The following is a 26,209-nucleotide window of genomic DNA, read 5'->3' as shown; positions in this document are numbered from 1 at the left end:
GATAAATGGATTTAACTCATTTTGACGCTCCCTTGCCCACACAGTTTTGGTATGAGTTAAGTACTCTGTTGGTTACCATTATGATTTGAACTAGTCTTTCTGTCTGGGTTCCTTACTTTATAAGAAGAGGCTACCAGCATGCCTACCCTTCCTCCTCTCCCCTTCCTTCCTCCACTTCTAGTCTCTATCTTTTGTACTTTTACATTGCAATGGGCAATAACATTTATATTCTGTTCAGAGCTTTGGCTATAGGGTATAAGAAAAAAAAAAAACCATTAGTAGTGCTAACACTGTAGCAGCCATTATACATACTGTCTTTGCAGAGGAAAGAGTTGTGATTACATTTCTTTTGTTACAGCTCCAATCGTGTGGTCCCCTTTGCCACTCAGCAGAGGACGTGCTGAAGGGATCTTTGTTTCTAACATTTGCTTAAAATAATGGCTGTAAACGACTTTATATCTGAACTATATCTTTTTTTCTTCAGCATTTTGTTTTTATTGGAATTTCTAATTGCGGTTTTTTTTCTTCTTCAGAAAGGAGATCTCTATTTTCTTCATGATATCTCTAATATCTTCCAGGTTCTTATTCATGCTATATATTGCTTGGAAAAATATATTTTCTAAAAAAACCTGTAAAGCTCCCATTTAAACAAAATGAGGATGAGAGGAAACTTGAGTTTCTCAAGACAATATTTTGTCTTGAATTCTCTTACATAATTTATTCAATGTGTTTAATATCTTGGCAATTATAAGAATTTTTATTCTTGTTTTGGTAACAAAAATCAGCTGCTGATATTATTGATATGTTAACATTATATATTTTTCTCTTACCATCTTCATTTTTCTCCTTCATTTCCTATTACAATTTCTGGTGTATGCACAGAATCCTAATGCCAGGTATAGGCAAGTAGTTCTCAGTATGGAGAACAATGAAAAGGAAAGTGTATTTGTTATCAATGCTTATTAGCGAAGTGGAGATTATGCGGCTCATTGCTACCTGACATCCTTGTTCCTGCTAGGGAAGTCAGTGGAGAAGGAAGTATTATTTTATATTTGGGTGGACTGGTGTCAATGCCACTCTAGAAAATAGGGTGCTAGCAGTCTGTATCGACACTCAAAAATTTATAAAATAGCTACTGGGAAGAGTCTTTGCATGGGAGCAAGAAAACAAAGTCTTCAAACTGCTAGTTGCCTCAATTATCAATTATGAATGAGCTGCTCTGGTAATCACCAAAACATCACCGGAACAGTTCACTAGGTTCACCACATTTGGCTTTTAAGAAACCAAGTCCATAGCCAGGTGGCTACTCAGTGCGTCCTGCTTCAGAAATCCTGCCCCCTGTCTTGTTGCAGCTCTGCTGAGTGGCTTACCTTCCACTTCCCCACCAGACGCAGCAATTTTAGAGAGGTGTAGATAGGTTGTTCCCACGACATCATTTTTAGTAAGACGGTCCCTGCATGAAAGAACAGGTTAAGGCCTCTACCTATGAATATATTTCTTCACTTCGACAATAATAAGGTGGAGCTGGAAAAGTCCCTAGACCTCAGAAATCATCCTGCCCAGTGGGCCTCAAGCTTTACTGTACTTTAAGAATCAGCTGGAAACCCCAGCTCTCCTCTCCTCGCCAAGCTTTTAATTTAATAAAGGCAGGAGTGGAGAACAAGAATCTGCGTTTATACAAGTATATACCCCAACTTCTTCTGATACAGACGGCCCTCCAATCACCCACTGAGAAACATCAATTGGATAATTCACTTCAGCTGTGGAAACTAAGGTTTGTACACAGAGGTCAAGGGATTTGCCAATAGTCAGTCAATACCACTGCCATAAAATGAATGAATCCACTACAGGTGCGTTGTATAATAAGTGTAATATAATCACATTACACAGGATAAGTGCATGTATCTTATTTTATCATGTTCACACTAATTACTCTGACGGTTTAATGACTACACTGGGCTGTATCTAAGGGTCCTTAGAGGAGAAAAATCCTGTTCCAATTCAAGCACCTACTGTGTAACACACATGCAGGGCAGCCGAGGACAGTTGCTCACCTAGAACCTAAATCGTACCTGTACGGTAGGGACAAGTATTCCCATTACGAGAATATACAACTGTATTAATCTTCCCATGGATATCACAGAGTTTGCAAGTCTAACCCATGAAGTGGTCTCTGGCTGGGCAAATAGTAGGTATAAAAAATAAGGTTTCTATTAATAACATCTCTCTGCTTAATTCATCCTCTTCTTTATTCTGTACAGTGGTATACCCAGTCGGAAATCTAAGACTCCATGGGGGAGAGGAAAGGTTCAGTATTTGGGGGAAAGATGATACTACAGTGTAATATTATTATGCTGTATTATAGTAATATCCCATGTTACGTATATTATACATTGTAGAGTATAATAATATTAGATTAAAGAAAGTGACTAATGAAACAGAGTGCATGAGAAAAAATTGTTTAAGTATATTAAGTCACATGCATGGGTCTTGAGTCTTCTCTGTTCATCCAAAAGGACCAAGACTACATTAAAGAATTCTTAGCTTCCCGTCAGTTGTATGTAACCTAAGATTTGGATCCAAGGATTCCTTAAACAGGGCCTCTTAGCTTCCCGTCAGGGTATGTAACCTAAGATTTGGATTCAAGGATTCCTTAAATAGGGCCTCTCTATGTATCTGGGGCTACACTATTGCTTTGGAGAGGGCAGACTAGGTCAGAAAGTAACCACATTTGTAGTGACCACAGGCAAGTCTGGGATGGCTCAATCCACAATCAACTCACTGCAAAGCTAAGCCAGAGTAGTCCCCTCAACTACATAGGCCCACATCCACATTCCCGAGGGTTCCTGAGACCATGGAGCTCCTTCAGAATGTTGCCCGAGGGTCTCAAGTGCTTAAATCAAGCTGACACCACTGGAAGGGGTTTTTTGTCCTCACGACCCCTCCATGACCCTCAATAAACAGTGATGCGGTCATGGAACAAAAGGAGACTTACTATCCTCCTTCCAAAGTGCCCCGTTGCCATAGTACCAAGAGGGTGCTAACACAAGAGCCAGATACGTTCTGCCAAAGGTAAGACCCTGGAGACAGGCAGACTGGATGGGGGCCCAACTGTCTCTAACTGTCTGAGTGACTGTGAGCAAGTTACCTGACCTCTCTGAGCCCTAGTATCTTCATCTGTAAAATGAATGAATAGTCTCTAACCCATAGCGTCACTCTAAAGACCAAGTGGGACACTGCGGTTAAGGCACGTGGCACAGCACTTACTAGTGCTCAAAAAAAGGTAGCTAACACCAGAATAAACGCTGAGGAGGAGGAGGAGGACGGTAGTTGCCGTGTGCACTCTCAAGGAGTTAAGGACTGCCAACTGAAAGCCTCATCCAACTAGAACATTACACAAGAAAGGCCTTCTAATAGCCGTCCTCACTAGGAGGGAGGATGGTCTCGTTAAAATTCCATCAGAAACTTTCAATGAATTTTCTTTGCGTTCAATCAGATAGGTAGCTTTGTCTGTCTTCCTTTCTAAACGTAACAGAATAGCTGTCGGAACATTTTGGTGATTCTTCCCAAGAAGTGGTTTACTCCATTTCTGAAGTCTATTTTGGACAGCCTAAATGCTATTTAAATCCTTGATTTCTTATCTCGGGGCAATTTCAGATCATTTTCCCTTCTTTTGTTTATGAGCAATTGAACCAAGATACACAAAGCGTTTCTGCAACAATACCACTATTAATTTTTTTTTTAAGAAAACACCTGATTCCAGGAGCAATTTATCACCTCCCTTTGGAAGAAAAAGAAACAGACCGAAAAGTAAGAGCCCAACTAGAGTACCATTCCTCAACATCCAAACATTTAATTCTTTAATTGTGAATTAGACACAAGTTTATTTTTTAACTCACCAGTCATATACTGTTAGTTTTATTTTTTCACACATTGAAGGAAACTGTTAAAAAGAAACAGAACAAGGTAGTTATTTCTCAACTTATTCAGTAAGTATTAAAGTAGGTAGTCTTACTTTTTCTGAAAGAAAAAAAACAGTCAAACCTTGATCTGAAGATTAACGACTTGATTCCACTCAGGGTTTGCATTTTTCTCAATTATATTTGTGCAAACCTGTAAAATCATCAAAACAAAACTAAGCAGTCAAGATTCTAATTTCCAGAAGTTCACAACATAGGCATCCTAGGTTATGACTCCAGCAGCGTACTTACCAGTTATATACTTAGTAGCCTGGTTAAAGTTTATTTCTCTTCCAACTATTTGGTAAATATAACGTGGGTTTAGTATTAATCTTTGCTCCTTCTATGCACTAAAAGTTAGTTTTCAATTGCCAGATTTCTAATTTTGGATTAGCGAAATGGTGTAAGAGTTAATGTTTATTGAGCACTTATCACAGATGTCTAAGCAGCAGCTCTTCATTAATGTGTGCACACAGATCTTTGGATCCTGCCCACCAGCCCTGCTCCCTGCTTCCCAAACCAGCTCCTGTCAAAACCGGTCAGCCACATCTCTCTCCCCTTCACATGCCTCAACGCAATCCGCTAGTAAATCCTGACACCCCAGCTTTGCGCAGATGCTGACCCCCACCCCCCGCCACCTGTCGTGGGCTCCTGTCTGATGCATACGTCCTCTCCTGCCTCCTTAACTTTCACGGCACCCCATGTAGCAGTCTCAGTGAGCTCTCCAAGCACGTCAGAATAAAGTCCAGACCCTACTCTGGCTGGTAAAACCCTGCCTGCCCATCTCCCCCCACCCCAAATCTGACTTCATCTCATCGCTTCCCCTGGCTCGTTGTCCTACAGCCACATGGAGATTCTTTCACTGCAAATGTGTCCTCCCCTTGGGGCCTTTATGTCTGCTCATCTCTCTGCCTGGAAGCCCCTGGCCCCCTCCCTCCCAGACCTCACATCATCCGGGTCTGCTCCAGTGTCCCTTCCTCAAAGAAGTCCCATCTGATAACCTAGGGAAAACCCCCCCCCAACCCTTTGTACCAATCACTTCTTGTCCCCGGCTCTGTTTTCTGCGTAGGACTGGGCACTATCTGAAATCATTAAATTACTTATCTGCTTGCTAACTGCTGTCCCTTCTACTACAAAGGGAGCCCCAGGAAAACAATGACTACCTTGCTGACTTCCCCTATCCCCAGCATATGGGGCACTATCGGTATTTAGTAGGCTCACAATAATTACTTCTCTAATTAATTAACCCTTATTAATAATCCTATGAGAGTAGTATCATCCTGATTTATAGTTCAGGAAATTGACACCGGGAGGTTAAGGAATTTGCCTTAACTGCCTCTGGGCTAAAGTCTGAATTTAAATCTCACTCCAGAATGGAGGGCTTCTCCACCCCTCCCCCACCACCAATTCTCTTAGGAAACCTGGGCCATAGGTGTGTGGTTTGACAAATCTTGCTTTCAAAGTACATGGTTCAACTATACGGAAGATGCTAGATCTTCATCCCCACAACTGTCCATGGGCATTGCTATTCTACTGCAGAATCCTGCTCTCCCATCTTTAACATCTTTGTGGGTAAAAGTGGTGTTTACAGATGTGCCTGCACCAAGAGTCCCCTGGCTCTTCCCAGCAGACTGAGATGGGGCTCCCCTGCCTGCTCTCCAGTTTCGGCAGCTCACTGGGGACTCGGAAGTGAGAAACATGAAGGGAGTGGGCTGCTAGGCGTTGGGGGGCCGTAGTCTACATTTATTTACCAGGGATCATTTTGCCAGTGGGGGAGCTTGCCTTAGATCAAGACAATGCTTGGACCTGAGAGGTAATCCAAATAATTTAGTCATAGTTTTCCTGTTCTACTCTTTCAAAAGATCAACTTTTCTCATTTGAATCCTGCATACTTTCCACTCCAAAATAAAGCCGTGGAGAAGTCTACATGTTCCAACTCAGATAATCTACGTTCGTGCAGACCTCCCAGATCATCAGGGGGCTACTTTTAAAAAGAGTAAACAGGAATTCACTCCAAGGAAAGCACAACGGTTTAAATATTTATTTCTAGAGGCGTCTGCATTTAGATCACATACAAACCTTTTTTCCAGCAAAGGAAACTTCTACAAAAGGATCCACTAGGTTTTTTTTATCTGCATTGCCTCCAAATATTTCCTTTACCGTCTGTGAGAAGGCATCATCCACTGGAAAGTAACATGTCACACAGCAGAAATTACACTTGATTTTCTTAAAAAGGATAGAAATCACTCAGCAAAATTAAAGTTTTTCTCCTATACATGAAAACAGTTGCAACAAGAATTGTTCTAAAAAGTGGCAAGCACTAATAGCATTGTACTGCAGAAATCCTGTCTTAGCTGAGGAAGGTGTTCTCCCCACAAAGTCAAAAAACGAACAAACAAGATCATGTTGAAAAATAAACCAATAAATTATTATACTGAAAATCAGTCATTTCTTGAGGCAAAACGTAGAGTAGAAAGAAAGTCCATCCAAATAGGGTAAGAGGTAATTCAAAAACTCAGCCTGGTTTCAACTTGGAAAAGGTGCTTTAGGTCAAAATGATATAAGCTTAGTCTGATTTGTTTCCAGAGAAATTCAAGGAACCGTGGCATAATCACAAACAACATAATCATAAATAACATTTAAGCAACTATAAACAGCATCTCTCTCTGTTTTAACAAACTCAGAAGTGAATGGGGTCAATTAAACTGGTCTGCATAGGCAGTATAATGTGAGGTTTAATGTATTTACTTCATTTAAGATATATCTGAGGAGAGACGAGGGAAGTGTTATAGGGTGCTAAACAAGAGAGGGAGCGGGTTCCCAGGGAAAGTAGCAAATCCTGAAGAGATCCATGGCCTGTAGACAGAGTGCTGTCTCCTGGGGTCTGGGAGAGGGGTCCCATGTCCCAGGGCCCAGCAGGAAGCACACACTGGGCAGTGCAGAAGAACCCTGGGTCCCCGGCAATGATATAGGAATGTCTGGACTAGTCTCTATGAGTAAAATCACAGTAACTGATTCTCTTAAATGCATCCAATTTCTTGTTATATGTACCTCATAACACAGTATCGACAGATTACTAGTTACTGGCACTTAACGACCCTTTGCTCAGCCATTTTTAATAATTTAATAACAAACACACTTATTTGTTTCCAAAATTTCCTATGTTCCCTTGGGTTGAAAGGAGTTGGAAGTGCTGCCTGCTGGCCTCTCTTCAGTGTCCTCTAGAATAAGGAGAAGATGTAGAACACTGAGGACGGAAGAGACGGAGCAGGATGGACCAAAGGTTTAATAAGGAACACGGATCCGTGACCAGCTGGCTGCCCCATTAACCTGCCCAGGTGGCTTCCCTGGGGCCAGAATGAATGAAAAGAAGCCCCTGAAGGCCTTCAAAAGAAAAACAGGACAGGTACCACCAATCGTTGTTCAGGGTAAGATGCTAACACATGTTGATCACACAGATAACGGGCCATCCGGGGGCAGGTGAAGTCCATACGTACTCTGAGGGATGTCCTCTGCTCGGTAGATTTTAAGCAAGAAGGTCACCCACCGGAGGGCGATGCCGGCAGGGAGTAACAAATTACTCTCCACATCATCGCTGTCATTATCACGATCTCGCTTCTCAGTCTATTGGGGAGATGGGATTACAAATGAGACACAGAGAAAAGCAACACTTATAAGAAGCCAAACTGTCGCTTATGAAATGAAACCGACTGGAATTGTTTCCATTAGGATTTCCTGTGCTTCGGGCTTAAGAGTTCAGCCACCAATTCAACCTTGAAATTGGTCTGCAAAATCAAAGCTCTGAAGTTTTGTCAATCAATACGCCACAAGAAAATAACGTGGCCTTTTGTAATTTTATGAGCACTAAATATGAAAGAAAGAGAGAGACAGTTTCTAAAGTTTTTCCAATTTCTCGTGGGCACTTCCTGTCTCCCAGTTTGCTGCCCAGCCTCCTAGAAGGACAACTGTCCCTTTTGGTAGGGATGCTTGATTCGGCAAGTGAGCCATACTCCGTAGGTAAAACGATGCAAAGGAGTCTTGAAAACACACATCTCTTTACTGAATGAAAAACACACTCGCGGACACCAGGAAGGAGACCAAGTGAGCGAGAAGAATAGCTCCATCATGAAGAAAAGAACAGCTTCCAAAAAATAGGAGGAGTTGGAAGGTTGGGGTCATTGATTGGAAGCTATGCTGCTTTTCACAACCACTGATGCCCACTTGCTTAACTCTTGGTCCCCTAGTTAGTGAAAAAATGTAAAAGGCAGAGAACACAGGGGCTCACCGGAGGCTCATCTCCGGTCCCCAGGATGAACATGCTGACTTTCATGTAACCTTTAGCCCCCGAGCCGGCATCTTCGGGGTCATTGAGAAGAAGCCATTTTCTCATGATAGCATGACCTATAATAAAGAAGGATTAAAAGGACAGGGACACTCTAAAGATTAAGCTGACACTTCTGTGATTTCATCTGCTATAAGATAAACAATCATTTCCTCTGAAGTATCCTAATGACACCAAGTTTGCCAGATGAATCTCTATATTAATGTTCCCTGCTTTGCACTGACCAGCCCCCAGCCCCAATCCTGTCCTGATGTCACTCAAACAAGGCTCTCTAAGCTCTATTAGTTTTATAATTTGATTTTGATAAGATCAAAATATCATCACAAAACAGAGAAGTTACCTACTCGTGAATGTTAGGATAATCACCATTAGATTAAAAAAGGATATCCACATTAAGCTACTATTATTCGTTCCTGCTAAGTATCCTTTCCCCTCCTCAATCAAGAAAAAAATATTTTTATTCCTTTATTGATTCCCTCAGATTTTCTTGATTCCCAGAATCTTCAAGTTCATGGGGAGAAAGAACATTACTTACCAGGTTCGTCATAAATGAATCCAACATCAATCTGGGAAAAGATAATTTAAGATAGCTCAAACAGATTTTAAAGTCAGTTTTGTCACTTCAAAGAAATCATCATTATTATATTTAAATATAAGGCTCTTGACAAGACTTCAATTTCTTTGAGAACATTTCCATTTTATCATCTCTGTATCCCCAATGCCCTGCCTGACGTATGACACACAGAAGACCCTCAATCAATCATTTTGAATGAATGAACTAACTAGTCTTAGAGCTGGAAGGGACCAAGAAAGTAGGATGACCAGTGTGTCCCAGTTTGCTTGGAACTTTTCCCCAAGCAAAGAAAGTCTCAAATCCCTTGGTCCCAGGCAAGCTTGGACTTTGGTCACCCCGTGGGAATTCACCTGGCCCAATTTCCTATCTAGTATTCCTCTTCCTTCTCCTCAAGCTAATGCTAGTGTTAATATTAATATAACCATCGACTGGGCACTTCCATGTGCCAAGCATTGTACCAGATGTTTTATATATTCTATCCCACTTAGACTTCATAAGGATTCCATTTTATAGAGGAAACTAAGGATCAGTTGGTATGTGTCTAGTGGTGGCAGACAGGGTATGAACACACATATGCCTGATCCAGATCTTTCTCTAGGACTTCTAATGATTGGGAGCCCCTTCCTTTGAGAGGCAGCCCAATCCACGCAGAATTGCAGGGAAGCACCCACCAAGTATTTGTCTTTGATTCCAATGCGAGTTACTGGGAAAAGCACCCTGATTCTCTTTCCTGGTTTGGCTTGCTTTTCCTAGTCCAGATTTACAGTAATTGGCTTTGCAGATGGGACTCTGGGGCCACTGGTAAGTGGAGCTAGGGGATGGGCTTCTTGCCACTGTCAAGCACTCCTCCCCTCTGCAGCACTGCTTTGGTTTCCAGCCACAGCCAGAACTCTTCGAGGGCCCTGATGTGGCAGCTTCCAGGCATTTGCCTTAAGGTACAGTAAGTCTTGTACTTTAGAAGTTAACTAGACCCAGGCCAGAGAACACTCGACTGGTTTCTGGCCCTGGGGCATTCACGTCCTTCTGGCATTCCAGCCCTCAGCAAAGACCATGGTGTGAATCCCTTACACGTAACTTTAAGATGTCCTCAAAGTGGACAGCCTGATACCTGGCCAGGAACCTGACTCCTCATTATGGAAGTGCCCATCTACGGTGAATGAAACAGACGGTTGGCACCTACCTTAAATTCCCCCATGAGACAATCTGCCCGCAAAGAATGGGAGTTATAAACCTGAAAGAAAGAAGAGCCATGAGAAGCTTACTGGCTGTATCTGGCCATTAGAGAGCATGACCTCTCTATCCCGTAGCCCCTTACCCGGATGCTGATGATCTCGTCCATCAGTTCAGAAGGGGTAATGTGAACATTGTAGAAAAATAACTGTCAAAACAGAAGAGAGAGATGTTCGAATGTTAACAGGGGTGGACTCAGGTTTAGCGGGATCTAATGCTACAATTTGGGAACTCTCCTAAAAAATGATAAAACATAACCCAAAAGTAGGTTTGAGCATGAGAACACTTTGCAGGGCCCTCAAAAAGGCCCCGAAGCTTAAGCTGCGTGAGCTTCTTGGCAAACTCGCCTTTGCGTGCTGGAAAAAGGAAGAAGGGTTATGTAACAACTATAGCGTTTATGTAATGAGATAGAATTGCTCATTTGGGGCCAGAAATATGCTAGCTAACTGACAAAAAGATCTAAGGTTATTTCATGCTGCAAGTTTCACTAAAATGGGGGCTTGGGGCTTGCATGACCTGGAAAGTTGAGTTGAATTACCTACAATTGGCCTGAAAAAAGTTCTTTTTAGCTTTTTAAAAAACATCCAGGATCCACTCAAAGATCATACTACTTTTGGTTATTGTGTCTCTTCAGTGTCCTCCTTTTTATTTAATTTTTTTTAAAAGATTTTATTTATTTATTTGACAGAGATAGTGACAGCCAGCGAGAGAGGGAACACAAGCAGGGGGAGTGGGAGAGGAAGAAGCAGGCTCATAGCGGAGGAGCCTGATGTGGGGCTCGATCCCATAACGCCGGGATCACACCCTGAGCTGAAGTCAGACGCTTAACCGCTGTGCCACCCAGGTGCCCCCGTTTTTTTAATTTTAAAGGGAGAAAGAGAGTGCGAGCAAGGCGGGAGGGGAGGATGGGGGAAGAGGAAGAGGGAAAGAATCCCAAGCAGACTCTGCGCTGAGCGTGGAGCCCGACCTCACCCATGAGGTTTGATCTCATGGACCCTGAGATCATGACCTGAGTTGAAACCAAGAGTCAGACGCTTAGCGGACTGCACCACCCAGGGCCCCAGCTTTAGTTTCCTTTTATATAGAATTGTGCTGCTGCCGATTTTTCTTATTATTTTTTTCCTATCAGGATCAGTTGTCTTGTAGAATATCTTACAATCTGGATTTGTGTGAATATTTCCTCACCATTAGATTCGAATTGGCTATTTGAAACGAAATGACAAGGGTGATATTGGTCCTTCTGGTATATCACATCAGGACACACACATCAGTTTGTCTCGTTATTGATGGTAACAACTTTAATCACTTGGTTAAGAAGATGTAGGTAAACTACTCATTTTTTTAGTAAATTCCTTTATTGATTCCTGAATTGATCTGCTTAGAGTCTCAGGTATTTGACTCGTCCCTTTTGTCTAGAGATCTAATCTCAAAAAAAATTCATTATGATGGGAAAATTCTAAGGTGGAGATCCTTGCCGAGCTTGTCAGAATGTAGCTGAGTAAATATTCATCCTGCATGATAAATGCATCACACCTTAAGTGTCAAATCGCCCAGCAGCTTGTCCTCCCTGCAGTCCAGTCTTCTCCTCCACAGTGAACCCCTCTCAGGCTTTCCCAAAGTCCACTTCAAGTGCCCCCCCCCCAGCGCACACCCATGTCTCATGTCTGCTTTGACACAACTTAGCGGCATGCTGTTGTCTGCAGCTTATCCAAGAAGAAGTGACAAGTGAGAAGAAGATGGGCCTTCTGTGAAGGGAGGGACAGCTTGAACATAGGGGGAGAAACTGGAACACCAGACAGAAGAAACCAGTTCCTTTTATGCACAGGAGTAGGAAAAAGAACAAAAGCGGAGCCGGGGCTGGGAACTCAGAGGAATGGTGACAGGAAACATGGCAGGGAAGGCCTGGGCTCAGAGAACGGGGCATGGGACTCATGCCTGAGGAATCCCAGAAATGCATATCCTCAGCAGAGCAAGGCTGGGCTTGGAAACCTCCTCAAACCTCTTTTCTCCTCACAGTCCTGATAGTGGAGCTTTGTGATACCTGAGATGACTACGAAGGTGTTCAGCGTTTTTGAGGAGTGTTAGAGAAGAGGTCAGCAGAAGGACTGTATTCTCAGCATGGGAGCGGGGGGAAAAGAAGACACTTTTGGTGCCTAATTGCTTTCCTTTTATGTATATTATTTTTATAGCCAGGTAGGTAGTTTTGACACCTTTAAAAAGTCAGCCATTAGTTGTCCCTGTGAAAACTGTAACATCTGCCTTAGAGCTGTGACTGAAACTTGATAATTTTTTTTTCTTTCATGAGGGTCCAGCATCAACTGGTCTTAATTGTGAAGATGTGCCAGCTGTGTGTGTGTGTGTTTTTTTTTAAGGTAGCAAAGCGGTCATAGAAATTACTTAGTCATCCCTCAGAGACATCCTGCTGATTAGAAAGAGCAAAGGCAGATGCAGATGACTTCACGTGCTCCATCTTTAGGGGTGCAAGGATCCATCAGGACAGGCGCAGTGGGGGGTTGTTGTAAAAGCATCAGGAAGATGCCAGCAGCTCTGAGAACCAGGCCATGTGATTTCAAGACCCAGCGGTTCTTAGAATGTCGAATGCTGGAACTCTGCCTTGTCTTTACCAGATGTTGGCACGTGAGTTCCCCTCCCACGTGGGACAGGGGAGAGGAGGGTGGAAGGCAGGAAGGTGCATATGAATAGGAAAGACTCACTGAGCAGAAACCTGTATTACGCCCATTTACCTCATCATAAAATGGGTTGTTCCCTCTCTTGATCCTTGTTCGGTGTGTCTGGCCGCAGACATGGACCTTGACCACGGGCCTGATGTTGTTGCCACTTAACTGGCGGCCCTCAATCACTCGGACACGGATCTGCAAGCACAGAAGGGCTGTCGTTACTGATCCTTTCCCAGCGCTGGGTGAGAGAACCCTCAGGAGCCGTGTCAGCCCGTCTGCCTGTACGGATCGCTGAAACCAGGCCAGGGCAGGTGCGCACAGGCTGGGGGTGGTCCCCCTGCTCATTCCCGAGGTGGGAGCTGGGGTTGAGTTGGAGAAGCCGAGAGCAGCAGTGGGGCTGAAACAGTCCAGAGCTGGTCAGGGAAAGGGCCGTGGGGGCAGGGGGAGAGGAGGCACGGCTCTGACCCCAGCCTCCCACCTGAGCCTGGGATGTATTAACTCACTCTGCTGCTGTCTGCCAAGGAACAGCCCAGAACTATGATGAGGCACTACTGTGCTTCTATTCTCTCCTACTACCAAAGGGAGGGAGGGGTATAGTTTTATTTCTCTGAAGAGCCTCATCCGGCTCGACTCCATCTACCCCTGCATGCAGAAGAGACAGGGACAGCTCTTCTTCTCGGGTTTACGCCCTGATGTCCCATTTTGCTAGTTGGGCTGCTGCTCATAGCAATAGGTCCTTCCTACTGGACTTCCACTGCAATTGCCAGAAGACGGGCAACAGGGTGGTAAAACCAAAATGTGGGGCCCGCAGGCTGTTCCCACCTGGAAGTCCTGAGGCTTGTTGGACAGCATCCGCCGGCTCTTCTTTCCCTTCGTCAGCCTCCGGGCAAGGTGGGCCTCCGACACCAACCCACCTGACCCCTTGGGCCCGGGGCCTCTGACTGTACCATCCAACCTGTCTTCATCACCTCCATCCTCCTCCTCGTCTCCTAAAACACCAACAAGGAAGCCTGTCAGAGATGGCCCTCATCCTGTGAATGTCTGAACTCAGGTTTCCTGGACGCAGAGTTCTCAGTGTTCCTGAGGTGGCCCGTGAAGGAGCTGCTCCTTGGTGACCCTTACTTGGGATGTGCTGTGACTCTTTAGGAACGTGTGTTCGTGGTGCGTCAGGGGGCTCATTCAGGCTGTATTCAAAGTGATCACGAGAATACCAGAGACGAAGGGGAAAGCAAGAGGAGAGGGCTCAGTCGGACCCCACCAGAAATCACCCAATTCTGATCTGGGGACCCAGCCTGAGGTCAAGAGCCCTTTCTGTGGTCAGGACGGAGACGAGAGAAAATCCCGGGGGAAACTGGACCTTGGCAGAGGAGACTTCGACTCCACCATCCCCAGTGCTGGTCTTTTCTCTAGAGATTTACTCATGAGGTTTCTGTACTGCCTCCTTTCTGTTTGAGCCTCCTGGTTCCCAGATGTCCTCTCCACCCTCGTGGCAGATGAGAATCGCATCCCCAGTTTCCTTGCCAAGTAGACTAAGGTGGTCTGATGCTCTCCCTTTGCCCACCTCGTCTGTCACTTCCACACACATCTGTCTCCTAGTTGTTAGTCCCCGTAGCTGCCCTTCATATTCGGGGGGAGTGGTTTGGGGGGAGGTGTTTCCTGATCGATAGAGTGAAGCCTCTCCCAATACCTGAGAGCCTACTTCCTTTTGATTCTTTGGAAACACCTCAAATGTCCCCCTGCCCTCTTGAGTACCTCCAGTGGATCCTTCCCCACGGGGCCTTCCCTCTGCCTTCACATAGGCACAGATCTTTCTCTCCTTAAAACAAACAAACAAACAACTCCAATTTTGCCTACTATGTCTCCCCTTTCTTTTATTCACAAACTCTATCAAACTCACTGACAAACTTCAGCTTTTCTTAATAGACAAGAAGTGTCTGGTAATCTGTGCAGTATAATTTAAGAGCTCCTAGAAGACCAACTACCTTGTCTAAAAAATAACAGCATTTGCACTCCCTATCTTTAGATTCTGAAACTCCTCCTTTACGATGCAAAATCATGTAAGAAATTGAATTTCCATGCGGACACATTAGTCAGTCACTCACACTGTAGTATGAGTTAATTCAGTCAGATTACCGTGTAGCACAGCTCTTAAAGCTTGGGCTCTGGAGTCATGTGGCCTAGATTCAAATCCCACTTTTGACTGCCATGAGCCTGAGTAAGTTTCTTAATTTCTATTTCAGTTTTCTCATTTGTAAAAAGGGAGAAATAATAGTATTTACCACAGGGGTATTGTAAAGATAAAATTAACATGGTGCCTAGCACAAAGTAATACCCAATAAATTAATCTTTTCTTTCTTTCTTTCTTTCTTTCTTTCTTTCTTTCTTTCTTTCTTTCTTTCTTTCTTTCTTTCTTTCTTTCTTTCTTTCAACTTCTATTAAGAATCAGTTTTGGTGGGAGCACAGAACACTAGAACACTTACCAGAGAGCAGGCATGAGGTAGGGGTGGGGGCTGCAGCAGTCTGGGCAGCATGAGGGAGGGGGACACAGAGTGAGGAAGGGGCAACCACAAGGAAGTAAAAGCCCCCCACCCCCCACCATATACTGCTTTGGAGTTCCGTCCAAGGTGAACCCTCCCTTCACCACCTCTCACTCACGCTCAGCCTATCCAGCCACTTCTGTCTGTAAGGGTCAACCATGACCTCTCGCTAAGCTCAGGGCCCTTTTCTGAGTCTTCCCACTCCACTGAACATGGCCCTGGGCACCAGGACCCACACGCACTTCTTTGAGGCCTGCAGCTCTCTTCCTAGCACTCTGACTAAACCTTCTCAGGTTCTTCATGGGCTCCTTCCATGTCCCCAAGTGTGTCTTCCCACACTGTTCCTCAGCTTCTACTCCTCTGACCTGATGCCCTCTACATCTACACTTTGGAGACACAGACCCACAGAGTGTTAGGCTAGAAGGGGCACTGAGATCCCCTGGTCTGATGTGCCCCTCACCACAGCGTCCAGACAAGACCACTGAGGGCCAGAAAGCTGAGGTGACCTGTTAGTTATTGGGAGCTGAGCTGAAGTGAGGCCCAGGTCTTCATCCTAGCTCACTGGCTCCAGACTGGGTCTAAAACCAGGCTGTGGGGAAGAAGCTGCTGTCCGCCTGGTTCCTCAGCACCTTTGTCAGGACACCAGGAAACCCCAGAGAGGCCAAAGGTAGGAAGGGCTACCTTTGCCCTCTGCAAGATAATCTGGGTCTCGTCTATCCCATCCTTGACGAGGCTTCAGAAACAAGGCTTGCCTGCCACCCATCCCGGGGCGCCTGGGTCTTAGAATGTCCCTTCTCCCGTTCTTCATCAGGTGAGCTCCTCAACTCCCTCAAGCCCCAGATGAAACACACTGGCTCTGGACAGCACCACCCAGGATCCTACCCAGGGTTTTGGTGAATGCAGAATGAACTAGTGGACAAGGCCCCGCGTTCTTGAGTTCTTCAGCCGTGTGCAAAGCTGCGGCACAGCTCTTGGGAAAGAGCACCTGGACGCTGGAGGGCGCTGTTCCGACCTCCAGCCCCAGAGCAACACAGAAGGTCAGGGTCCCCTGCTGCAAACCTGTTCTGCACTGGGCAGTGGCTGGGCTGGATGCCTGTAGGGCATGTCCAACAATGAAGACAAACTCCCTTTGCTCACTGGGGGCCAAAGCAGGGCTTTCCTCCCAGCTGCGGACTGTTCCATTTGGGGTTGGTGGTTATGGAGGGCAGCAAGCAGGAGAAGGAGGGGTAGACTGTACCCCTTTATGGTGCCGGACTCCGTAAGTCCTCATGAAACTCTGAACGGATGCTTCAGAAAGACGGCAGGCAACCAAGAGCCAGTTTCTTCTAGGAAATACCTTCTGCTATTCAGACTTGAGAATGAGGGATGGGTCAGAGGAAACCGGCCTGAGTCATGGCTACTGCAGCAGCAGCAGCAGGATATTTGAGCAGGAAATCGCCCCTTTATGTGGCAGGAAGCTGTACAGCATTCAACCACGCCACCCTAAGTGTTCCACAAAGGATGAGGGGGCCCTTTCGGCCCTGCCAAGCACCCCTTCTCTGCAAGCTGTTTCATTACCCGATGTGGGTGGTTGTACGGGCGGGCTGGTTGCTGAGACCCAGGCGCGGATCTGAACCACAGCCGGACGGATCTACAAGGATGACTCCATGACCACAGAGGGCAACGTTATGGTGGAACCCACTGACTACATCGCAAGTTGCTGGTTGTATTTGCTTCCTTGTATTTGCTGGCTGTAACAAAGAACCACGAACTGGGTGGCTCACAACAATAGAAATTTATATTCTGACAGGTACAAACCCTCAAGGAGGATGTTGGCAGGGCCATGCCCCCTTAGGGCCACCACCTCATCTAATCCTCTTCCATTCCTTGACGGAGAGTCCTTTCTAGATTTTTTTTTTTTTTTAAGTAGGCTCCACACCCAGCGTGGAGCCCAATGTGGGGCTTGAACTCATGACCGTGAGATAAAGATCTGAGCTGAAATCAAGAGTCAGATGCTTCACTGGCTGAGTCACTCAGATACCCCCTTTCTGGAATATTTTATGTTTTGGGGGGGAGGTGTCACAGCAACCCTGTTTTCTAGACTCCTAGAGTGTTATTTCCTGCCTGTGATATTTTGTGACATTAATTTGAGAGAAAAAATCTTTCCTTGCCTCTTATGAGCTCCTGGCATTTCTTAACTTGTGGATACATCCTTCCCATCTCTGCCTCTGTTATCACATGGCCTACTCCCCTGTGTATCCTCATCTCTTTTTATAGGGATACGAGCCACTGGATTTAGAGCCTGCCCTAATCCAGTATGACTTCATCTTAGCTAATTACATCTGCAAAGATCCATTTCCAAATAAAGTCACCTTCTGAGGTTCTGTGTAGGAATTTGGAGGGGACACTATTCAACTCCCTACAGAGGTCATCTTTTATATCTTTCCAGAGTGTTCCATCTATTACTCCAGTCCACGGTCTGCAGCCACACAGGCCCCCCAGTCTATCGACCACACCACCTTCCCGTCCCCTCTCCCCACCACTGCCTTCACATTGTTTTCTCCTGACCTGTGCTACAGCCTGTGCTCTAACACCGCCAAGGTCTTCTTCGCGCCTCAGCTCCTTCCTTTCTCTGGCTTACTGTACTCACCCGGCTCATTCAACCTCCACTCCCTCCACCCCTTCATCCAGGAGCTGAACTTGGCCGAACACGCACCTTCCTGACTAGTCTCACTTGAATATCATGATCACACAGCTTAGGTGGACTCGCAGGACTCCCTGGCCATCCTACCATATTTCCAAGGCATCTATTTAAAGTGTTCCTGGCTCCTGGCCACTTTTTACCAACAGAGTCGAATCACTTCACCTTTCTGAGATTCCACCTATTTTGCACGTCGAGTGCTTCCAATACCTTCTCTACCCTTCTCATTGCCAGCTAATGAACTTATTTCATTGAGAAAACAGGCAATCAGAAGAGAATATCTTCATCCTCCAAGTTCAAGATTCCTACCTGCACCTGTTGTCTGCCTTCCCCCCTGCTACAATCACTGACCTGTCTGTGCTCCTGACCTGAGGTCCATCCTTCCATATGTGCACAGATCTCATCTCCTCTCCCTACTCACGGATTTTGCTTCTGCAATTTCTGCCTCTGTATCTGCTCATCAGTTTTCCCTTCTCAGCTGGATCATCCCCAGATGTGCTGAAATAGAGCCCACTAAAAGCAAAAAACCAACAAAATGAAACAAACCAAAACAAATACAACTTGACTCCAGAGCACCCGCCTATAGTTACTGCTCTATTTTTCTGCTCCTCTTAACTGCCACTTGGGCCATGACAAGCTCTTCACAATTCCTTTATATGAATGCTATCCTGCCTCTCCAACAATTACCACGTCACTCAGTCAAACCCTACCAAGCTTCTGACTGCAGCCAGCACTGACCTTTCTGAAGGTCAGTAACCCTCTGTGTGACCCACACTTGGTTGTAAGTGATGCTTCAATTAACACTTAGGAATGGCTCTCCAGCAACTGAACAAAATAAGTCTTCCTGTTTCCCAAGATGCACTGTTGGCGTCTATTCCTGCAAACTGCCCCTGTGTGTCATCGCTGGTGACAGCAATGGCTGGCGGTTTGCCCACCCAGTACTGAAGAGCTGGCAGCTCCTAGGAGATCTGAGGATACAGTCAAGTCTGCCTCTGGACCAACTGTGCCCTTCCCCAGTGGGATGAACCTCCCTCCTCAGGCTCCCATGCTATCCTACTCTAGCACTAGAGAATAAGCTCTCAGTCACTCACATGTCACCAGATCTGCAAGCCAGCCCTCCCCACTCTCACTCTCATCCTGTGAGAGCTTCCCCATGAAGGCAACTCCTAGGAATGGCTGAAGAAGACAGACACTTGCCCAGTCACCACTGGGCTTCCTCCTGGCCTGTAATACAGACCCCCACCCCCAGCCAGCAGCCCAACACCGTTCCAGGCCTCTCATCTCTCCACCTAGGCTCTAACTGGGCCAGCATACCATCTAATCTTCCACCATTCCTTCATGGAGAGTTCCTTCTGGAATATTTTATGCCTTTTTTTTTTCCTGGTCACAGCAACTCTGTTTTTCTAGAGTCCTTACAAAGCCAATTTCTGCCTGTGATATTAATTTTGCTTCTTATGACAAAGTTCTGTTAAGTGGTTAAGGCAGAATTTAATTACCTTGGGCCAAGAGTCACTGTTCAATCAGAACAAAGGGCTGGTGTCATGTCATCAGTGTAAGTTAAAAAGTGCAAAGCAGAATGGGAGAGAGGAAGTTTCTAAGCATGAAAACATTTTAGAGAGAACATGCTGATTGAGCTGTAACGTTGAATAATAACTTTTCTGGGTTCCAACATGTGAGAAGTTACATAAATTCATGTCTGCATTCAACCATAAGTAATTCATTACCCTCCACCTTGATTCTTGGGTAAGTACCACTATATGTGCACTAAAAATGTTCTGGAATGGTTCTACACATAGATCAGAGCAAAGGTATCATGGAAGAACTCTAACCAAACACTAATACAAACACAAGCTTGCAGGGAAATCTTGGCAGCATCTGCCTTGGATCAATTGAACTGCAATCCAATCTAGGAAACGTTGCCCAAAGAGCTCCAGTTGAGTCTGGGCAAGATAATGTTAACCAGGTAAAATGCACAACTCCAGGGCTTCTTAAAGTGAACTCCAAATTCTGCTCTCATCAGAATCTCCTGGAAGTTCCTATTAACCATGGAGATCGTGGGGGGCCCCCTTCAGTCTAGCTAAGTCGTACCCTCTGGAGGTAGGTGATGGAAATCTGCACATTTAAAGATCTCCCTTGATGATTTTTACCGCGTCTAAAATTTAACAACCACTTGTTTATTATTATCACTTTGGTTTACTGAAAAAAACCAAACTTGGAAAAATATAGGCCTAATAGAATCAATTTGCTGGACAATGTCAAATAGAGGCCCAGTCCCGGAAAGAGTGCCTCCAACCATTGTCTAGCACACTAAGAATTTTCCAGTTCAATTCTGACCAAGTCAGTTCCTTCTTCAACACGTTCCATGGATCCCCATGGTCTGTCCAAGAACAAATGTCTCAGTCTGGCATTCCCAGCCCTTGGGAACACGCTTCCCTTTTACTACACCTCTGAATGAATCAGTCACTTTCATCTATTCACTAGTGTTCCCCAAAATGCCCTTCTTGAAAAGAAATATTTAAACCATATCCATTCCTCATGCATCATTCACTTAATTCAACCAACCAACCAAGCATTTATGCAGCAATAATGACTTAGAGCTAGGCACTAACGATACACAATTGAAAATACCTGAAAAAGTGCTTTCCCTAAAAAAAATTGTGTCCCATGTAATAATTTGCTTAGTCCTCTGTTGAGGAATTTATTATATTCAGCTCTGACCTATACTTATTCATGTTTATATCTTACCTTTCTACTGAAATACAAGCCCCTTGGTGGCAAAAAACGCCTTTCTCACCTCTGATGCCCCAGGTGTCAATAAATGTTTTCTCAACTGGATTGAATTTTTTATTTAAATTCGATTAGCCAACTTATAGTACATCATTATAAACTGGATTGAATTTAATTTTAAACACAGTGACTTTAGTGTTCGTAGAATGAAATAAATTTGAAGTGGCAATGTCTAACTGTGAATGAGTTTTTGCATTTCTGTTGTTGAACAATGCACAGATTTAACAGATGGTTCTTCAAAAATAGATGTGAGGTTTTAAAAATAGTTCATTCCGGCTGCAGTAATGTAGACTCCATTCAAGCTAACTGACATCTGGTGAATCAAGTTGGCAAGGTAACAGGTTTTCAGAAAGTCAAACTTGTCATCTGGGTCATCTCACCCTTCTGTCATGGGAACAGTCTTGGAGATGGGTCAATGAAAGAGGTACTTTTGACACCACACATGTGCAGTCAAACCACCAATGCCCAGGGTCTGTAATCTTTGTCATCTTGACATAAGAGCTCTAGGAAAGCATTCCTTAAAAACAAACCCCTCAGCTACAACACCAAAGACACAATCCTCGAAAGAAATAATTGATAAGCTGGACTAAAATTAAGAGCTTCTGCTCTGCAAAAGACAATGTCAAGGTAATGAGAAGACAAGCCAAAGACTAGGAGAAAATATTTGTAAAAGACACAACCGATAAAGGACTGTTATCCTTCATATATACAAAATATACAAAGAACTCTTAAAACTCAACAAGAAAAAAAAAAAAACACTTGATTAAAAAGTAGGCCAAAGACCTTAACAGACAGCTCCCCAAAGATACAGATACACAGATGGCAGATAAGAATATGAAAAGATGCTCCAAAATCCTACGTCATCAGGGAAATACAAATTAAAACAATGAGACACCACTATACACCTATTAGGATGACCAAAATCTGAAGACTGACAACACCAAATGCTGGCGAGGATGTGGAGCAACAGGAAGTCTCATACATTGCTGGCAGGAATGCAAAAGGGTACAGCCACTCTGTAAGACTGTTTGGCAGCTTCTTACAAAACTAAACATACTCTTCCCATGCAATCCAGCCATCATGCTCCTTAGTATTTACCCAAAGAGGTTGAAACCGTGTCTCCACACAAAATCTACGCATGGATATTTATAGGAGCTTTAGTCATAACTGTCAAATTTGAAAGCAACCAAGATGTCCTTCAGGAGGTGAATGGATAAATAAACTGTGGTCCATCCAGACATGGAATATTATTCAGTGCTTAAAAAGTGAGCTATCAAACCATGAAAAGACATGGGAAAATCTTTTTTTTTTTTTTTTAAGATTTTATTTATTTAGTTGACAGAGACAGCCAGCGAGAGAGGGAACACAGGCAGGGGGAGTGGGAGAGGAAGAAGCAGGCTCATAGCAGAGGAGCCTGATGTGGGGCTCGATCCCATAATGCCGGGATCACGCCCTGAGCTGAAGGCAGACGCTTAACGACTGCGCCACCCAGGCGCCCCAAGACATGGGAAAATCTTAAATGCATATTACTAACTCAAAGCCAATCTGAAAAGACTGCATACTGTAGGATTCCAACTCCAGGGCACTCTGGAAAAGACAAAACTATGGAGACAATAAAGAGATCAGGAGTCACCAAAGGATTGGTGGGGGGATGAATATGGAAAGCATAGAGGATTTCAGGGCAGTGAAAATACTCTCTATGATATTAAAATCGTGGATATATGTCATTATACACTTGTCCAAACCCTAAAATATACACCACCAAGAATGAATTCTAAGGGAAACTAGGACTTTGGGTGACTATGATGGGTCAACACAGGTTCATTCTTTGTAAAAACTGTACCATTCTGAAGAGTGACACTGATGATGGGGAAGACTATGTATGTGCGGGGGCAGGGTGTGTATCTGAAATCCCTGTTATCTTCCTCTCGATATTGTGCTAAACCTAAAACTGCTCTAAAAGAAAAAGTCCTCAAATACACAGACACACACAAGCCCCTCAGGTATCCAATTCCTGGGATCTATAGTCAAATTAGTTTCTTCAATTCCCAGGGGTGAATTTCCCTGAAAATCTTCACTTTTGTGTTCTCTCATTAGTATTTCAAATTCCTGCTGTGCAGGACTCCCTGTGTGGATGGTAATCTTTAAAAATCAGTATTAGTAATCATGAACAGTGGTTCTCTCCGGAGGATGGGACTGCGGAAGGTTTGCACTTTCTGTGTCTTATATTTCTGTAATGTTTACATTTTTACAAGCAGGTGTTGCTTTTGTACTCAAAAAGATCAACAAGTTCAATTTTTTTTTAAATTTGTAAAGATCTGTATAAATTAGAGGAAGCAGACTCACTACTTTGCCATAGAATGGTAAAGTTTTTTTAAAGAGTTGATTGAAAGGAAGGGAAAAAAAGAAATTCTGGGCCAGATGTGCTGTTTATGTCATTAAAGTACGTGATAGCAGGAGGTGTGGCTGTCTTGCTGTTATTTCTCTGCCTCATATTTGTTTGGTCTTATCTTCCCCCCAAGACTGTAAGTTGTTGGGTTTTGTTTTGTTTTTTGTTTTTCTCTACCGTCTTCCCTAGCATGGAATTGTAGTGAGTCCCCAAAGATAGCTTTGCTTAGTTGAACTGAACTGTCTTATTAAGACAAAGAAGGTTTGCCCTGGAAACATCCAAATAACCCAGGATACTGAAAGATTTGTTTTAAATGCTGAAGAAGCTGGATTACAAAGCCTATATTCAGAATGTCACCCCTGACCCAGCTTTGGTGAATAGTCATAGAGCAAAGATAGCACTTCCAGATCAAAGAACCCTGTTCATTTTTTAAATCATGAAATTTCATTTTGTCATCTCACACTTAAAAATGAAATTGCCCTGCAGACACAGCCCATTTCCTGGCCGGCACCTGTTAAAACTCTTTGTTTCAAATACAAATAAAAGGAGCCCAGGTCCTGGTTTATTTCCTATCTCCATCCAGCAGTATCAGGGAGTCTAGAGAACTTCTGGGAAAGACCTTGGCCAACTGCCATCGTAGAGCCTGCTGGGAGTGAGCTTCCTAAGAGAACGGGTGAACTTCCAGTCCACAAACACTGCTGGAGCATTAGTGCTGCCCAGACAATCCAGGAGGCTAGGAGCAGGAGCCTCAAGCAAAGTGAGCCTGGATGGCAAGGGTTTTCTCCCCACTGGGTTTACAAGTTCAGAGTTGGTGCTCTTCTCATTTCTAAGGACATTTTTTCCCCTTTTCCCCATTTTTCCCTTTGCTCCAGGGAAATCGCATGGTTTCTGAGCCTGGCCTGACCCTGGTCCATCTCAGGAGATGGGACCTTCCCCTACACTCTCAATAGCTTGATAAGCTGCTTATTCTCAAAGTCTCTTGGTCCACTAGGACACAACCTTTTTCTTTTTCCTTTTTTTAAAGATATTTAAAAATAAGCATTAAGTCATCCCAACGTGACCTTGGGCCAAGCCAGATCATTCTTTTCCAATAGCTCTGATATTTAGAGGAAACAATCTGAATGTTCAAACAGAGTGCGCCACCCACTGAGCTCATGATTACACGTCACCTGGAATTGTTTTTATAAAAACAGTAATAATAATAGTAATAACAACAATAGCTGCCATTAAGGTAGCACTTACTGTGCAGTAGGCACTGAGCTTTCTATGCCTTATCTCATTTAATCCTTGCAACAACTTTCTGATCTAAGTGCTGCTATTATCCCCACCTTATGGTAAAGAAAGTAGAGATTCAGAGAAGCTAAGTGACTTACCCAAGTTTACATAGCAAATTAACAACAGACACAGAATCCAACCTAGGCCAGTCTGGCCCCAAAGCCCTTGTTCTTATGATGCTACACTTTCAGGATAAAAAAAAAAGTGTTTTCTCTAAACCTGGACTGAACGTGCCTGGAGGGCAGGAGCTGTACCCTAAAGCATTTATCACCCAGCACTGCAGCATCTAGTGATAGGATGAGAAACCCAGCAACCACTACCTTTAGCTCATAAATACTAAGAAATGGTGTGGCACTAGCCTACCGTTAACTCTAAGTTTACTTCTTTCACTTGAATGATCCACAGTATTATTTTTTCCCTAAAGGCCTGGCTGAAGCAGTAACACAAAAGGGCTCATTTAACGTTATGGCTCTTGAAATGGAACGAACACAACGAATCTGCCTTTTCTCTACCAGGACACCAGGATAATAGCGTCCTGCCAGAAGCCACGCCCCGCTATAACCTCAGAATGTGACCTTATTTGGCAATAGGGTCTTTGAGGATGTAAGCAAGCTGAGATGAGCTCACACTGGATTAAGGGGGGCTAATCCAACGACTAGGGTCCTTACAAGAGATAAGAAATTTGGACACACCCAGGGACCACATCCTGTGAAGACAGAGGCAGAGACTGGAGTGGTGAATCTACAAGCCTAGGAACACCAAGGACTGCCGGCAACCAGCAGAAGCGAGGACAGAGGCCTAGAACAAACTTTCCCTCAGGGTCCCCAGAAGAAACCAACCCAGTCAACATCTTGATTTCTAGCCTTCAGAACTGTGAGGGAATCAATTTCTATTGTTGAAGCTGGCCGGTTGATGGGGCTTAATTACAGTAGCTCTAGAAACCGAATAAATAGAATCTGGCTAGAAAAAATGTCAATGTGAGAAAAGGTACCCAGATCCTCCCAATTCAGAGGCAATTCCAGGTATCTGGTCAGTGGGGGCTGACTTTTGCAGGCCAGAAAGTACCTACTGTCCTTCCCAGGCTGATATAAATCCTGGTGACAGTATGCTTTGAGGAAGGGGTGAGAAAGAAATGGGTAGGACCAGTCAGTTCAGCCCCTGATGGTGTGCTATTCTGGACTGGACTGTTCCTCTGGGTTTTATTTGTCATTACTGCCATGGCAGCAAAAGGACCATGGCTATCCTTGGGCCATTGCAGGGCTCCTGTAGGGTTGAGAGTGTCTGAGCACCACGCAGCATGCCCACGGCGCTGCTGGGCAGGGGTGCGTGCAGAGGTGCTGCTGGTGTGCTGGGCCTAAGTCAGTTCCGACTGTCCCCAAGGGAGAGGGGACCAGATGACCCACGTTAAACCCTTACAAGTACTTGGTCAAGAAGTGAGCCAGAACCTCAATAATGGGCCACCCGCGGGCTGTGGGTGAGCGGGGACAGTGGTTGGTTGGGATTAGGCAGGAAGGGAGGTGGCGCAGCAGGTGCCAAGTAAACCACTTGGGCTGCCAGAGAGCTGAGTTCAGAACCAAGAGAAATGTAAAGACAGGCCCTGAGGAGCCAAGGCTGGCAGGAACAAGACAGCAGGTACGTGTGGCAGGACACGGGAGCCCTTCGTTCCTGGGACACATGCCAGGGCTAGGGAAATATGGGTATTTGGTGAGGCATCTCAGAGAAGAAAAAGGACAGACACTTTTAGCATCACATCACCTT

General features: G+C 44.6%; 1 protein-coding gene across 1 annotated transcript in view; it reads right to left on the bottom strand.

Moving 5' to 3' along the window:
* The window catches only part of MYOF (myoferlin), a 152,194-nt gene that overhangs the window by 76,416 nt on the left and 49,569 nt on the right, over positions 1-26,209 (bottom strand). Inside the window, exons 6-16 of the mRNA XM_040623930.1 lie at positions 13,606-13,772; positions 12,850-12,978; positions 10,191-10,253; positions 10,056-10,106; positions 8,837-8,867; positions 8,245-8,360; positions 7,457-7,583; positions 6,039-6,142; positions 4,045-4,113; positions 3,900-3,943; positions 1,371-1,453 (exon numbers count right to left, since the gene is read on the bottom strand). Of these exons, the coding sequence (XP_040479864.1) occupies positions 1,371-1,453; positions 3,900-3,943; positions 4,045-4,113; positions 6,039-6,142; positions 7,457-7,583; positions 8,245-8,360; positions 8,837-8,867; positions 10,056-10,106; positions 10,191-10,253; positions 12,850-12,978; positions 13,606-13,772 (984 nt within the window). The remainder of the gene's footprint in view (positions 1-1,370; positions 1,454-3,899; positions 3,944-4,044; positions 4,114-6,038; positions 6,143-7,456; positions 7,584-8,244; positions 8,361-8,836; positions 8,868-10,055; positions 10,107-10,190; positions 10,254-12,849; positions 12,979-13,605; positions 13,773-26,209) is intronic.

The sequence above is a fragment of the Ursus maritimus genome, unplaced genomic scaffold (assembly GCF_017311325.1).
Source record: "Ursus maritimus isolate PB19 unplaced genomic scaffold, ASM1731132v1 scaffold_7, whole genome shotgun sequence".
NCBI classification, from domain to species: domain Eukaryota; kingdom Metazoa; phylum Chordata; class Mammalia; order Carnivora; family Ursidae; genus Ursus; species Ursus maritimus.
This window is presented reverse-complemented; position numbering and strand designations above follow the sequence as displayed.